Source organism: Mustela putorius, unplaced genomic scaffold, assembly GCF_011764305.1.
Source record: "Mustela putorius furo isolate JIRA1106 unplaced genomic scaffold, ASM1176430v1.1 tig00003846_pilon_pilon_pilon, whole genome shotgun sequence".
Taxonomy (NCBI): domain Eukaryota; kingdom Metazoa; phylum Chordata; class Mammalia; order Carnivora; family Mustelidae; genus Mustela; species Mustela putorius.
Window position 1 is genome coordinate 5,780,710 of NW_025421999.1, and position 17,832 is coordinate 5,798,541.

The window sequence follows — 17,832 nt, forward strand, 5'->3', positions numbered from 1 at the left end:
GTTGTAATAAGAAATGTTACTGATAGCTTGCTGGTTTCATACTCTTAATATGACACTGATATGCTTGATTTTCCACTGTTTGGTGGAAAGATGCATTGCAGCTTTCCATTGAGAATTATTCCTGATCAATTCTTGATGATGTCAGAGATTTCTTGATTAACAAATAACAATGATATTAAGAAAGATAAACTCAAGGTGGCCTATAATCTCAATGACAGTTATCAGACAAAACAAATTTTGACTATAAAATGGTAGGTCTCATAGGTTTTCTGATATTTTTCAATTAAAAAGAATTATGCACTTCTCAGTCATTTAGGAAAAAAAAACTGACTTTCATGGTAAATGGCATAATAGAAAAGAGAACTTGAAGAAAAATCACAATTTTTTTATTATTCCAACTCATTTGTTTGAAAGGGTAAGGCATAAATCAATGGGCATTTTATAACATGTTTTTTTCACTATCCATCTAAAATTTATATATTTTATAGTCTTTCTATTTGTATATAAATCATAGGGTTTATTGTTAACAGTTGTCTCTTTGCTGTCACTATAAATGACGTGGTTGCCAGTAGCTGAACACCCATGAGTAACCTAGCAACAAGTCAGCTCTCTAACAAGTAAGAAATAAATGCAAACAAGGTGTTATGGGAAAAAGAGTTCAATTTCAGAATATTAGTGCATGTATACTGCTAAATATCAAGATGAAATCTTCCAATTTGGGGGAAATTACATTACAATAAGTATTGTATTTTCTAGTAAATAATACATTGCCAGTGAAATCTTGTCTCCTTCATTCAGAAAACAAATGGAATCTATTTCAGACTGCAGCACTGTTGACTAGGTAACTGAATATATGTGTCTTCCCTGGAACCCTATTCATTACAGATTAGATGAGAGAAGTGTCTTGGCATGTTTTCACTATGTGGTAGATGAGTTTACTAGATGGAGTTTCAACAGTAAACCTTCCTGACAGTGAGGTACTGTTGATCTCTTAAATAGTTTTAGAATAAATGTTTTATTTTATTTTCAAAGGGTTGTGCTTATAGTTCTGAACTTCTGGGGGCATGATTTTCTTAGAAAAACTACGAAAGACTCTACCTTGTTTTTTTACATGTTAAGGCTTTGGTATATTTAATATCAGTCTCTTTTGGTGAAATTTAACTTAAATAATTACTGTTTGTTTTCACTGAGAAAATAGCACTCCTCTCTGTTAGTTGTCAGGTCGTAGTGGAGGTAGATCAGGTATTGGGGAAAAGCTGTAACTTCATAGGATCATCATTGATATGAGGATTAGATCCAGGTAGAGAGGGAAATACATACTGGTGGTACCTTCCATTAAATAGCACAGCTTCTATTCTGTGTGACAGGCAGAATTACTTGGCCTTTTTCAATTTGACAGGCAGTTCACTGCACTTAAAGAAATCTTAGTGCCCCATGGAAGACTGAGGTAAGGGACAGAAGGATGGGTTAGGAGCTGAGCATATGATTGTACATTTAAAATGAATGCATAGAATGGTAGAACTGGAAAGCATCTGCTCTCTGCTGAAAATTTTTGTTTTCCCCAAATACTTTGATTTTTGGTTACTTTGAAAATCTGACGTTAAATGACTGAATTGTTGCTACAATCACACTTGGGATGTGAGCTCAACTCTGACCTCTTTCTCTCACTATCCACACAGATCTCCCTTCTCTGGGGAAGAGGAGAATAAAAATCATGAGATCCTTAAAGAGAGACCCAAATATACTTACCAAGATAGTCTGATTTCATCTATATATGAGAAGTTTGGTCACTTACATTGTTTGGATTGAAGTGAGTCACCTTAAATAAATGAAAGACTATTCTTTACATGAGAAACACTTACCTACCCTTGAAGGCATCTAGCTACAACTGAATAGATCAGTTGCATGAAATTTGTACTCAAAATGTCATGACAGAATAATATGGTCTATATTGTTGATGTTACTCGTGATGGTTGCAGTCCTTGGTTAGTTGTTCAGGAAAGTGGCATTTTAGATGCAGCTTATGCACATTAACTACCCCTTTTAGCACAGATGTCTCTTTGGGGTTATTGTTGAAAAGGTATCATTCCTTATTTGGGAAATTTGAGTTCCTAGAGGCCAGGGATCATCTTATTTGTTTCTTTTATCCAATATTGAGTATTCTTGTAAATAGTAAGCTTGCAACAAATAACTTTTTTCTTTTCAGTTGATGTTCAGTGTTTGTAGGTGTGCTAGAAAGATTCATAACAACAAAAACCAAATTTATATTAAACTACAGAATAGATGTTAAAAAGAGGTAAAAAATCTTAATACATGCCCTTGTAGAGGAAATAATGTTTAAAGATCCACTATGGACATAACTTAATTACTGTACAGTTATTGTTCAATTATGAGGTTGATTTAAAAGGAACTTCCTTATTTGCAGGTTTGGTTACAAAAGTACGGCTACCTTCCACCAACTGACCCCAGAATGTCGGTGCTGCGCTCTGCGGAGACCATGCAGGCCGCCTTAGCTGCCATGCAGCAGTTCTACGGCATTAACATGACAGGAAAAGTGGACAGAAACACAATTGAGTAAGTAATGGCATCCACACTCTTTTCTTTCTGTGATCCTTGAGTCAAACCTAGTAGTCTGAGAAAGTTCAACCACAAGTGGAACAATTTGTCCTATTCTTTGGAATTTAACCTGTCTCAACCCTCCTCCCCTAGGACGTCAGGTTTGTCAGAGTCACATTTACTCACTTGACTTTAGTGACACTTCTTCAGAATAGGAGGGGAGAAAGAAACAATGAGAGTTAGATAAATGTACAGTTGAAGCTGTTGCAGGAAGAGCTACGTCAGTGATGCGTTGGAGCCGGCTTGTGCTGCTGGTGTGGACATACTGGACGCATCTCTTCCCTGTTAAGTGACATGATATCAGTAGGTTGAAATTGGCCAAAGTAGGAATATTAAAGAAAATGGGACACAATACAAATCCGGGCTCTTTTTGAGGGAAAGGGTGTTAGAGAGTCACTTAACTGTTTATTAGCCTCCGATTTGTGGTCATTCTCTACATGAGTTAAATCAAGGAGAGGTTCACTGAAAGGCTCTCCTTTTAATTTTTGATTAGCAAATGGATTGCTTTTACTCTTTAATAATATTTGTGATTCTATGGATTGATTCATCAATCATTTGTTCATTTATTTATTCAACCAATGACTCATTACGGGGCATTTCACCTGTGAAAGAGGCATATACAGATCAGAGGACAGAATCTCTTCTTCAGAGGAACCAGGTTAACTGTGTAGCTAGACATAATCACAAATTATTTTAGCACAGGTACACTATAAGTTCTGCAGCATTATGAAACGGCATTATTGTTTTTGGACAGCAGAGGAGGAAGTGATTAATTCTCTGAATGCAGGGAAGAATCATCTCTGTTTATTGAGTCCTTGATACTCAGAAGTAAATCTACTTCATCATTTAATACGATCATCATACATCAACCCTCCACAGTAGGCAAGACAAGGATACATTTTTCTCTCTAATTTTTCAAATAAAGGAACTGAAAGTCAAAGGCTAAGTGAAGTCCAGAGTTGTAGCATCCATTCCTTTTGATGTTTAGTTGGAGAACTTTCTACTATACCATGTTGTAGATCTCAAGAAAGGACACATTTATTTTTCTTTTTAAACCTTAAATACCTGAAATTACTTAGTCCAGGTATATATACTTTTTATATATTAAACTAATTTAATATGTAATATAAAAATTATATTTTGCCTTCTAATACTTACAGCATGATATTAGTCATATAATTTCTATTTCATCTAAGATAGGACGAGTACATGATAAAAGGCTTAAAGATTAAACATTAAAGCAGTTTGGCAAAATAAATATAATTACCTCTCCTAGCATTTTTAAGAGATAGATAAATATTAACTTTGGTATACCATCTGGGAAAAATAGAACCAAGAATTAATATAATGCATTCTGCAAGAATGAGGAACTTGTTATTAGTATTGGGACTAGAACTTGGATATTTTGAACCTGCTGCCCTCTATTCATTGCAATTCTCGATTAAGAGTGTCCTAAATAAATATAGCTTTAAATTAATTTTAATTACAATTATAAATTAATTTTAAAGATTGCTTATTAAGTTAATAAGCAAACCCACAAGTCCTACATTTTGTTGCTGCGTAGAATACAGAATTCCATTTAAATCATCCTTCTAATCCCAACATTTTACAAAGTGCTCTGAACAGCTTTTGTGCTCCCTAATGCAGAGCTGTTATCTTCTGATTCACTTTCTTGGACCATATGACACAGTTTTTTTAAAAACACAATAAATTGAGAGCTTGGGAAACAAATTCCTTTGAATCTGCTTATTACCAGATATTAAAATTCAGAAAGCAGAGTTCTATAGAAGGTGGCATCTGTGTTTCCTCTCCGTTTTGAGAGCTCCTGCTGGTCATCGGGAGCACTCAAGATGGATAGGTTTGATTTCCTGAGATAGCTGGAAAAAGGTCTTTGTCAGGGGATGATGGAAGAGGAATGTGTGCAGGATTTATTTAGGCTGCTTAGGTGGAAAGTGTCTGAACGGTTTTTAGTTATTCTCCAGCAGGACAACGTCAAATGCAGAGGTCCAGAAAAAGACCCCATGTCCTTTTCTGCCACACAGTGGCTCAGATTCCAGACCAGGAAAAATGACTGTGTCAGTGTGTAGGAGTTAAAGTAGCATTTCTGTGAATTATAGCATTGTAGAGAAAAGATCAACTATATAGGCAACCTTTAATTTAAAACCAACCAGTGTTTTGGTCTGTTTGTTTGGTTTTCTTTAACCAAACTTTGTTCTAAGTCAGTTTTTTTTCTTTTCTCTTTTTTTGTTTTGAATTGGAAATGCATTTTTTTCTTTACATACAGTATTATTTTTAGGTGAGCCCACTAAAGCCCTATTAAACCTTCATCACCGTTCCTTCCTAGATGACCCTGCTTCCTCTGTCCCCTCTGGCACCCACATTGTCACTCATACTAGAAACCCTGTGGCTTCTTCGGTCTCCTGTCTGTTTTTTTCCACTGATGTATCCCCAGTCCTGAGGTAGTGTTGCGCAGGGTACTCAGCTCAAATAATGTACTATTTTTGGAAGTATAATCCCCATAATCATGCTACTTAAGCAATTGTCTGTGCTTTTATAATCTCGAATGTGTCGTAACAATCCCTGCTGAAATTGTACTCTATTATTTCACATAGCCAAATTATAAAGTATGAGTTTTTATCTAAACCTTATCACATAAAATATGGACTACAATCATAGACCTAAAATTACTCCTCAGTATTAAAATAAATGGCTTAAGAATCATTTTCAGATGCTATAAACTTTTTTCTAATTGTAGGCTCTTGTCAAGATCAGTTGTTTTTAAATTAAATTATGTCCTTCTTTGTCAGACAGACATTTGATGCATTCGGTCTATAGTTCTTGAGTAATTAAAAGTAACGATGCAGTTGTGGTGATTCCTATATTATGTTGAAGAAGTTAACCATTTTCCAGTGACAAATTTAAGTATTACCTTAAATGGCTTATTATATTGCTTTCATATCAGTTAGCATTGGTGTTGGAGAGACAGGAAGGAATACTTACTCCCCTACCCCCAAATGAACTCATTATCATCTATTGCAATGGTTCAAAATTGTGGGTTGCTTAGCTAATTTTTATAAGCAAGCTTACTTACATTCCTTAATAAGTGAAGCAGTTTATGTTATGCATGAAAAAAGGATTGTATTTAGCATGGAGGGAAAAAGGTAGCAAGGCAATAATGAAAATAAGGCTAATGTGTTTTTACAACATTAATAGTAGTATTTTAAAATTTTAATTCATCTTCTGTGTGTGCATATTATCATGCATTGAAGCATGCTTGATGAGATATCATTTTTAAGGAGAACTTTCTTTTTTATCTCCCTCCATATATATATGTACATACATATACATACACATATATGTGTACACACATAAATATGCAAATATAGACATATAATCACACATATGTAGGATGATCTGAGTTACTCTGTTTATTAATTCATCTTAATTAAAATTAATTTAAGACAGAATGTATAGTTTTTTTCAAATAATTATTATGAAACCCCAGTGTATTTGAATTCTCCTAATTTGAGAATTGAAATATTTATTTAGTTATATCAAGAACCATAAGCTTTGGGGCTTAATTTTCAATATGTTTCGTGAGTTTCAGTCAATTGTCTAAATTATCAAGTTAAGACTCTTTCAATCTAAGTATAAAAGATAGGTTCATCAGTAATTAAATTTCTTTTTCTTTATTTCTGACTATAGCAATAGGTTTGAAACACTTTAACATTATAGGATGGATCAGTTCTTATTTTGGTAACTACAGAAGGGTGGCTGCTAGCTAAATCAGCCTTATTCCCCTTCTAGAAGGTGAAAGGGGAAAGCTTAAACAAGAGCTGACATTAGCTGAGCTTTTTCTTCACATTGCAGATCATGGAGGCTTATTACATCTCTTTTCTGTGATCAGGTTTTCAAGTACCCTAACTGCAGTTTCAGCTTTGTGAATAAGCTGTGTCCATGGAGGTAATTCATGAGTGGATAGAAAAAAACCGTGGACCCGAGTGAGCTGTCAGCCTAGCTACATTTTGAGCCCTAAGCTAATTTACTTTAGAAAATCTTCTTCATGACTCCTGGACTTCGTTCTCTGAGGACAAATAAAAACCTAAGGATTTTTTTAAATTCATAAAAATTAGCATTTTTAAAAATTTGTGAAATGATCTTTTGGGGACAACTATAAATAGTAGATATTACTCTTACCTTCCATTAGAACATGGAAGAGTCTGGAGGATAGAAACCTGTTAATTATGCAGATGAACATTTTCTTACATTACTAATCCATAAGGCAGGAGATACAATTTTGTGAGCCCTCCCCCCCCCCTGTTAAAATCGATATATGTATACAAAGCCCCTGTGTGGTACCACTCCAATTCCAAGGGATACCACTCCCATTATATGCATTTTATTGAAATACTATCTTCCTATAGCCCCACTCTGGGGGCACCAGACAAGTGAACTCAACCTGAAGGCATCCTTGACAGTCATACAATCAGAGGCCTGATATGTTTGACTTGAATACCCAACTCTTGAAAAAAAAAACAAAAAAGGTTACTGACCTATGATCCAGCAATTGCACTCCTGGGTATTTATTCCAAAGATACAGAGGTAGTGAAAAGAAGGGCCATATGTACCCCAATGTTCATAGCAGCAATGTCAACAATAGCCAAACTGTGGAAGGAGCCAAGATGCCCTTCCAGAGACCAATGGATAAAGATGTGGTTTTTATACACAATGGAATATTACTCAGCTATCACAAAGGTTGGATACCCAACTTTTGCATTGACATGGATGGAACTGGAGGGGATTATGCTAAGTGAAATGAGTCAAACAGAGAACGTCAATTACCATGTGGTTTCACTTATTTGTGAAACATAAGGAATAGCATGAAGGACATTAGGAGAAGGAAGGGAAAATGAAGAGGAGTGGGAATCAGAGGGGGAGATGAACTGTGAGAGACTGTGGACTCTGGGAAACAAACTGAGAGTTTTAGAAGGGAGTGAGGTAAGGGGATGGATGAGCCTGGTGGTGGATATTTTATTATTTTATTTTATTTATTTTATATTTTATTTATTTTATTTTATTTATTTGACAGAGAGAGAGAGAGACAGTGAGAGGGAACATAAGCAGGGGGAGCAGAAGAAGGAAAAGGAGGCTTCCCTTGGAGCAGGGAGCCCAATGTGGGGCTTGATCCCAGGACCCTGGACCATGACCTGAGCTGAAGGCAGACGCTTAATTACCAGATGCCCCCCCTACCCTGGTGATGGTTGTTGAGGGCATGCATTGCATGGAGCACTGGGTGTTAAATGCAAATAATGAATCATGGAACACTACACCAAAAAGTAATGATGTACTGTGTGGTGACTAACATAACATAATAATAAAAGAAAGAAAAGAAATAAAAAAGATTAAAAAATTACTGAAACCAACAACACTCATATATAGTGGCTTTTATTACTGCAAATGTGTTTAGAAGTTTGCAGCTGCTTTATTTACATAAAACAGAAGATTGTGTCTCTGTTGGTATCTGTATTATCAAAATACCAGGATATCCCTGTTTTGAATAACAAGGGATGTTAACACATAGGTCAAGGTGATCTAAAATGTGTTATTATCAGTGTGTTGCTACTGCTGCCGCTTTTGCTACTAATACAGCTGCTTCCTAATGTTTGTAAAATAATAATAACTATGATAAATTAATAATCATAGCAGTTGCTATTTGCCAGGCACTGTTCTAAATGTTTCACATGATTTAATCCTCACATTAATTCAATAATATTATCACTTCCATTTTCTAGATGAGGAAATGGAGAAACAGAAAGAAATAGTAGCCAGACCACTGTCCCAGTGCTGGGGAGCTGGTGGAGATGGGTGGGAGCCCTAGCAGTTTGGCAACTAGAATACCTGCTCCTAACTTTTACAGTATTACTCCTCTCAAAAACATTGATTTCAGATATTTTTCCTTTCTGAGTTCAGTTAAAGAAATTACTAATGATCTGCCCAACTAATTTTTTTTAAAAGATTTTATTTATTTATTTGACACAGAGAGAGAAATCTCAAGTAGGCAGAGTGGCAGGCAGAGAGGGGGGGGGAAGCAGGCTCCCTGCTGAGCACAGAGTCTGATGTGGGGCTCAATCCCAGGACTTTGAGATCATGACTGAGCTGAAGGCAGAGGCTTAAACTACTGAGCCACCCAGGCACCCCGTGACCAACTAATCTGAAAATGTTCTGGGTTCTAAACAACTAAGTCAGTATTGAATATCAGTATTACATTTATGCAAACTGAGGTAATGCCATGATTTACACCTTGAAACTATAAAATGACTTCCTTGTAGCACCCTCCCAAACCCAGTGCCCGTTCCCATGTCTTTGTTTGCTTTGGAATGTCAACTTAAAATTCTTAGCAAATGAGTTAGTAAAGAAGCACTTGTATATGAGCCATGTATTGACATGCAGAAAAATAAGTGTGTTTTAGCAATGGTACTTTCACAAAAGCACTGCTTGAAAATAGCGCTCAATTAGGTGATATGGTTGTTAACCTGAGGTGAAACAATCAATCAATTCTATTTGTACATGTAGAGTTTTGCACTCTCATGTACAAGTATATATGGGTTTTATCAGATTGATATATGAATGCAACTAATACTTGGTGCATGTTAACTAGGAAGAAATCCCAGTGTCAGACTCTACCTGAATAATATTAATACACCAACTTTACCTTTAGTATTAGACATTCAATTCATTGATGAGTTGTTAAACACTAATTATCATTTTTATCCACCAAGAATTTTAAAAATTGTAGTAGAAAGAACCTGACTCCTTATGAAATTAAAGAATGATTTAAATATTTAGAGTCACATAGAAGGCCCCATGGCCAAGTTAGCTCAAATACTGTGTGTCATATTCAGCGGCTTGATGTGCTTCTATCATATTTTGGGGATTTTGCATAATTTGATAAATAATACCTGCTAATATCTCTATGCCAGAATATTTGATGCAAATATTGGCAAAATTAACATAGAGTATTCTCAGTTCAACCAACCCTTATTAAGAGTTCTTTGCATTAAATTACTGATAAATATTAGATTATTCCTGTTCTTATGTTTATCTCTTATACTTAAGTCATCTGCTTTATGATTTAGTTTTGCATAAAAATATCTACACAATGTCCATGCAATAAACATTTGTTCAAGGCACACAGCTGGGAAGAGTTACAAAGTCTTCAAGAAACATGGGCAATAAGGGAGATCGCATGAACAAAAAAGACATGCAGACTCAATTCATTTGCTTCATTTGCTTATTGAAGACACTTCACTGGGCATGGGCCCCATTCCTGGCTCTCTGCCTTGATTGCGCTGGTAGAAGATAGAGATACAAATCCAAACACATAGTATAATCCATACTGTGTTGGGATGGTAAATGTAGCTCTGTGAGTTGAATAATGAAGGATGTTTAGGATTCTCAGTGTGAAACAAGATGAAGTTATGCCAGACAGAGGTCACTGCATACGAAGGCAGAGAGAGGTTTAAGTCTATAGGAACCTGAGTGGATCTTGGAAAGTTGGGGGGGGGGCGCTTGGGGAAAATCCTCCCTAAGTAAGCCTGAATCAGATTCTTTCCAAATAAGTATTTTCCTACCCATAACATATAGAGAACACATCTGTGCTCTGGGAAGATTTATCTTTAGGAATGAGAAGGATGGCATTAGTGAGAGAGGGAAGAAAAATTTTGGAAGCAAGAAACTACATTCTGATAGATTAGATGTGAGGAGAGAACATGGAAATGTCACCTGGGTGTTAAAACTTCTGGCTGAAATAAAGCATCAGAGGAATTGGTACAAACCTGGGTAGGAAAATCACAATTTTTTATTACATGTAAAATTAGAAATAATGACAGGGTATCTTGACAGAGATATGATAGCACTTAAGCCATTGTACAGTCATGTTTTTTAAATCATGCATGTCTTGCCTTATAGACTGAACTCAACAAGGGCTTCTTGCCTTGTTTATCTTTTTAGTCACACTTTTTCTTTATATCTCTTAGCATGTTATAAAAGCCGAAAAATATTACAGGATGAATGAATAAGGACTGAATGAGTAAATAAATGAAGAGGTTGGAACATGAGAAAAAATATATATATTTAATGGGCAAAAGCCTAGGAAATGCATAAAGAATTCGGCAGAGATATCTTTGAGCACAAGAATCTAATACTCATCCATAAAAATCCCATTCTTTGGAACGTACAATGCTTCACTGAAAAACTTTTTCACTAGATCCAACATATGCATGATTTAAAATGGAAATTTATTTTAATAAACTTAATTTTCTTTTCAATTTTTACCTTCCTTTTTAAATTTTATTGGTTATTAAAGTAATTTTAGAGAATATGTCCTCATTGGAAATACATTTTATCCTGATAGTAGGTAATTCTGTTTTGCCAAATTTCATCCCATTATCCATTTCAAAATTATTCCTTTTCCCAAAGTGCTAACTTAAATATTTTTCTTAGCAAAATGTACATATAATCACTTCTCACATTTAGTAAATTTATTCATTTTTAATAACTATATATTATTCATTCTCTTAGTGCTTTTGGTGAGATAAATAAGCATAAAAACCTGCCTTAGAAATATTACAATTTTTACTGAGAATATAATTAATGAATACACATGTATAAAAGCCACTTAAATCATAATAACCCCTCCAATGCGTAATATTTGCTACTTTAATCTATATCTGTATCTTACAATATGTAATAAAAATTAATGATTTCGCATTTAAAAATACAAACTATCCCTATCCACTTATTCATTGAATATCTCTTATATTCCAGAGGTTGTACAAGGTAGTAGGAGTATATAGATCCCCTACCCTTGAGTGTTTACAATCTAGTGAAATGTCTCTCAAATGAAGTGGTTAAGGAATGCCCTTGGAGTATTAGTTAAAAATAGGAGATCTCCATTCTCAACTCTACAGAATTCAATTCCATAGGACCATATAGCCTCCTTGGAGTTGGGAGACTTTAATAAAGGGAAAGCAATTTTCTGAAGTAACTCCACAATGCATTATAAACTGGGATGGGATTTGTTAAGTCTGGTAACCACACTGTCTACAGTGTAGAGGCAGAATAAAAAAGGAGAGACGTTTTCAATACTTATGGTGAAAGTGTCATCTTTCTTAAAAAGCAAAAGTCGTGATTTCATTGTTGTCTCAAGTTATTGTTGTTTATTAGAGCTAATTAGCTGATTTATCCGTGTAATATAGAAATTTTTTATTTCATTTTCACAAAATGGATATCTTTAGATAGTCATCTCTGTAGTCAATTATTTTCCATTTAAAGAGTATAGAAATGATAAAGTATTTGATGAAATACAGCAGAAATTGATTTTTTTTTTCATTTCTACTTTCTGAGGAATGTAGCACCATGAAGATTTTGCACTAGCTTTGTAATTGTTAAATTAAATGTGCTAATGAATGGTAAAGCCATTTTATGAGTCACCAAAGAAACACTACTCAAAATCATGAAAATCTTTCTTCTTAGATAAGAAGCAAGACTACATAGAAAATATTATATTGGACCAATGAGACTCTGTATAAAAGAAATTCCATGACTGTATTTATATAAGTATTAAAAATCAATAAATCAAAAAACAGCATGTAATTTTCCTACTACACTTATGTTAAACCTTGTTTGTGTGATGCTAACACCTCATATGCAGAAAAAAAATTAAACATTGAATTTGGTTATTAGTTATTGATTTAACAAATGTTGTTACTTGTAAATTGGGGTAGTGATCAAAGTGAAAAGAAGAAAAAAAATAGAGAAAGGCAAATATTATTTGAATAATTTACTTCTATATAAGCTAGAAGAAAGAATAGAACATACCCTCTCAAATCCTGAAATGTAAGGTCATGTAATATATTTTTAAAATTGTTCAATGTTAAACCTGGAAGAGTCCTTAGTGAAACTTTATTTTTAAAAGTCTCATTTTATGAATGAGACTAGGAATTAGTGACTTGACTTTGACTTAGTCTCAAATCTTATTAAAAACAGATTCTAGTTGGAAGATGAAGAGGCCCTCATTCTACAGTAAGCTCAAAACGAATTAGAGAAAGAAAAAATATCTAAAAGAGCTGAATTCCAAACCATTGATTCTTGATCATTCGGGGACAAAATCTGTTTTCTACTTAGATTCAAATTGCAAGAAAACTGATAATTTTCTTCTTTATGTTTTCCCATTTTCATTATCACTACCATAGATTAACTTCTCCATTGATTTCCTTTTGAAATTCATGATTAGGGTTGTTGGTAAATAACTGGAAAATACTGCTTTTTGCAGCTGGATGAAGAAGCCTCGATGTGGTGTACCTGACCAGACAAGAGGTAGCTCCAAATTTAATGTTCGTCGAAAGCGATATGCATTAACAGGACAGAAGTGGCAGCACAAACACATCACTTACAGGTATAAGAACTAATGATGAATTACTGTTCTCTCCATTTTTTTCACCACTATTTATTTTGACATTTTGTTTGACATCTTATGCACATTGACTACATGGTAATTTGCAATTATAGAATATAGTGTTAACGTAGGGAACTGAGAACTGCCATTGAGAAGAGAATAAATTGCCCATTTGGAGGCCTTGCAAATATTTCTTAAATACTTGGTCTCATCTGTAAACTATATCTTTTAATATTCTTGAAAGAATAACAAATCCTGAGGAACTTTGAGATGAGTATTATAGCACATTATGTTCTTTTTAAGCTTTTATTTATTTTTTTGAAAAAAAGAGAGCCTGAGAGAGAGAGCACACGCGGCGGGGTGGGGCAGAGGGAGAAGCAGGCTGAGCAGGGAGTCCGATGTGGGACACGAACCCAGGACCCCAGGATCGTGACCTGAGCCAAGGGCAGACGCTTAGCCAACTGAGCCACCCAGGCACCCATTATGTTCTTTAGTAAGGATTCATAATCTAAAAGTAATCAAATAATAAGTTTATAAATAATTGTCATCTAAACAAAATGTCTTTGAATCTATTAATTAACTTTTAGTATCAGTTCAGTCATTTTACTTTCTATCTTTTTGGCAACAATGCAGACGGATTGTTATTTCTTATTTTGTCTTCAACGAAGGATGCCAAAGGGACGCCAGTGTCTTTCAACCTGGAGGGACAGTGGCTGCTAAAGGAGATGTTCCTATTTACTCATTAATTCATTGAACAGCTGCGTATTGAGTCTCAGTTTAAACAAAAACAGTTCTAGGCACTGGGGATATAGAAAGAAAGAAAATATGGGGACTCCATTTGTGCTCTTGGAATTTACAGTCATGTGGTTAAGTTGGACAATCATATAAATGTGATATGTGTTATGAAAAGGAAAGAACAGGATGCAAGAGAAATGTAAAACAGGGCCATCCAACCCACTCTAGAAAGCCAGAGAAGGGCTTCCTGAAGAAATGGCCTTTCAGCCAAGACCCATAGAGAGAGAAAGCGTGTGTTAGACCAAAGGGCAAGGGAAGAGGCAAGGCACCTCAGGGGAAGACTAGGATGTCAGCAGTACATGAATAAAAGACATTTATAATTCTCGTTCTTTGTATAAATAACCCTTCACATATGCTTAAGGATAAAATTTAAAACTCAATATATAGATTTTCTACCAATATATCTGGTTTGTGCCATTGGAACTTATTTTAGTTATTTTGATAACACTTTTCAGTGTTATTTTATATTCTTATGCCAATCCTCCCAGATAGCATGCTCCTAGAATTTTTATGCAACACATTTCAGTTACTTCTGCAGATAAAAGAAATCAAAGAGGAAGTAGTCTTAAGCCAAGCCCATATAGGAAATGTGACGTGTTAGAAATATGCCTTCAGGAGCAACAACAAAATATCTGCTACCTCTAAGTCTGCTCAACAACATTGCATAGCTACATATAGTTGTAAGTCAATAAAAGATATAAGGACTTGTAAAAAAATAAAACTATCATTAGTAAGTTTATATCACTTTCTATATAGAAAGCACAGAATTAACTCTAGATAATTTTCAGAAATAATCAAAGAATATGGCCGACTTTTTAAAAAAGTAATACATTTATGTTTTAGGTAATACAATTTTAGGTTTACAGAAAAACTGAGCAGATAATACAAGGAGTTCTTATATACTACACACACCCCCCCACCACATATACACACTCTTGGTTTTTCTTACTAAGATCTTGCATTAGTGTGATCCATTTGTTAAAACTGCTGAGTCACTGTTGCTATATTATTTCTAACCAAAGTCCATAATTACAATAGGGCTCATAGTTCTCCTAGTCTGTGGATGTCTTCTCATTCTTTTACAGTGTCTTCTGCAGAGCAGAAGTTTTAATTTTAATAAAGTCCAACTTGTCAATTATTGTCTTCCTTTATTGTGCTTTTGGTATTGTATATATATAAAAAAAAATTTCATTTCCAAACCCAAGGTCACTTAGTTTTTCTTCTTTGTCAACTTCATATCCTATCACCTGAGAAAAAGGAGTTTTGTTTTTCTTTTTCCTTCCCAATGCATGTATCTTTTTTTCTTTTCTTTTCTTTTCTTTTTTCATCTCTTATTACATAAGGGAGAGCTGTTGAAGGCAAACATCATTGCCTTTTTCCCAGTCTTTAGGAGAAAAGCATCTAGTGCCTTGCCATTAACTTTCTAGATGTTTATCAAGTAGAGGAAAGTTTTTATTATAAATACGTGTTGGATTTTGGGAAATGCTTTTCCTGCACCTATTCATACAATCATATGATCATATGATTTTTCTTCTTTAGCCTTTTAATGTGATGGATTACATTAATTCATTTTCAGCTGAACCAGCCTCTCATGCCTAGGGTAAATGCTACTTTGTCATGGTGAATATTTTTATACATTGTTGGATTTGATTTGCTAATTTTTTGTTGAGGATTTTTATATGCATGTTCATGAGTGATATTGATATGTGGTTTTTTTCTTTCTTTTAAAGTCTTTATCTGGGTTAGATTGGAGAGTAATGCCAGCCTCATAGATTGGGTTAGAAAGTTTCTCTTTATTTCAGTTTTCTGGAAGAGACTGTAGAGAATTGGTATGATTTCTAACTGAAATGTCTAGTAAGCCCATTGCAACTATTTGGGCCTGGTTCTTTTTTCTTTGACAGTTATTAATTTTTAATGAAATCTATTTAATAGATGTAGTCCTGTTCAGATTATCTGTTTCTCTCTGTGTTAAGTTTTATAGATTGTATTTTTCAAAGGAGTTGGTCCATTAAATCTGTATTAGTCTGCTCAATCTGCCATCACAAAATATCATAGCCTGGGTAACTTGAACAACAGAAATTTAATTTTTCAAGTTCCAGAGGCTAGGAGACCTGCTGTCAAGGTTGGTTTTGGTGAGATTTCTCCTTCTGGTTTATAGATGGCTATCTTCTCATTGTGTCCACCTCTCATCTTTTCTCTGTATATATGTGGAAAGATTTCTGCTGGGATTTTTTTTTTCCATAAGAATGTCAGTCATACCAAATTAGAACCCCACCTTTATGACTTCATTTAACTTTATTTACTTAACTTAAAGGCTCTCTTTCCAAATATAGTTACAATGGGGGTTGGGGCTTCAATTTATTTATGCCAGAGAAAACCTTGTATATCATTGGAGAAAGGATGAGCTCTTTTACTTACTAAGTTCTTCTGTAATAATTGGCTATCCATATAGGAAACAATGAAATTAGAATTCTTACATATAAATTATATTCTTACATATAAAAATTAATACATATTAATTAGATTACTATGTATAATCAATTTTAAAAGGACAAGCACACAACTCTGCATGTTGATATTTGTTGGTTTCATTTCAGATAGTGTCGTTTTTCTGACCTTATTTCCCAACTTAACAGTGTACCCTGTTTAGTGTCTTTGCATACTTAGGTACTGACTACACCATTCATTTATTTTATTTTATTTTATTGTCTTATCTTGACTTGTATTTATTTTATTTATTGTATTTTATTTATTGTATTGTAATGTATTTATTTTATTTATTTATTTTATTTTAGATTTTATTTATTTATTTGACAGAGAGAGACCCAGCAAGAGAGGGAACACAAGCAAGAGGAGTGGGAGCGGGAGAAGCAGGCTTCCTGCTGAGTAGGGACCCTGATTCAGGGCTTGATCCCAGGACTCTGGGATCATGACCTGAACCAAAGGCAGACACTTAAACAACTGAGCCCCCCAGGCACTCCCTGTCTACAGCATTCATTGAAGGAAGGAAGGAAGGAAGGAACTGTTAAGAGCCATTATGTTCAGAACTAATCATAATTCCCTTGAAGCTGTGTCCCTATACTGACAATTGTCTCAGCCAGTCTTGAATACTCAAACAATTAGGTGTCTATCCCTATAAACTTCCAGCTTATTGTTTATTCCAGTTTATAAATACATAATGTGGTTAAGAGTCCTATTCTGGAGTGAGAAAGATCTGGATTTGAATCCTGGCTCTGATACTTGCCACCTATAAGACCAGGATCAAGTTATTTAATCTTCTACATTTTCCCTGTGTGCAAAGTGAGTATTGTTAACACTGGCTACCTCATGAAGCTTAGGCAGTAATTAGGTCAGGTCATGGTGGTGAGAACGCCCAAAAAACAAACCAACAAAAATACCTCAGCGCAGTGCTTGAAACATAGTGCTTAGTAAATAACCAACTATCATCTTGTTTTAACTTACAAGGCAAGTAACAGAAATTGATGAGTGTATTCTAATAGAATTATAGAAAGTTGAGGGTAAGAGCTAAGGATATTAAATTTTAAAGTTAGTGTAGGTAACATGTTAAGAACTTAACCCTGTGTAAAATAAGTACTGTATAAGCATATGCTGCCACTTTTATTACTGTATTTAGAAAAACTAATGCAAAATATTACATTTTGGCTAAAAAATTTTCTTTTAAAAGGATAATGGAAATGTGCCATTATAGAATGATGCCAGGAGTTGAAGTGGGAGTGGTCGAATCTAGGTTTTATTTGTTGGCGAACTCATTATGACCCAACAGCATAGTGTGGTTCAAAAAGAACTCAGATAAACAGATCAGACTGATAGAAAGCAAAGTGTCCAAAGTAGTGAGAATGCCAAGTTTTCTCTTTGCTTTGTTAGCCAAGCTTTACCTGATGTATCCTTTTCGCTTTGGTCTACCACATTTCCAGCTGCTTCTTGGCAAATTAAAGTGCACCTCT

At 34.6% G+C, this 17,832-nt stretch overlaps 1 protein-coding gene across 2 annotated transcripts in view; it reads left to right on the forward strand.

Moving 5' to 3' along the window:
- The window catches only part of MMP16 (matrix metallopeptidase 16), a 294,522-nt gene that overhangs the window by 143,268 nt on the left and 133,422 nt on the right, over window positions 1–17,832 (forward strand). For both annotated transcript variants that reach the window (XM_045063143.1, XM_004766971.3), the window contains exons 2-3: window positions 2,426–2,574; window positions 12,950–13,072. In XM_045063143.1, the coding sequence (XP_044919078.1) occupies window positions 2,426–2,574; window positions 12,950–13,072 (272 nt within the window). The remainder of the gene's footprint in view (window positions 1–2,425; window positions 2,575–12,949; window positions 13,073–17,832) is intronic.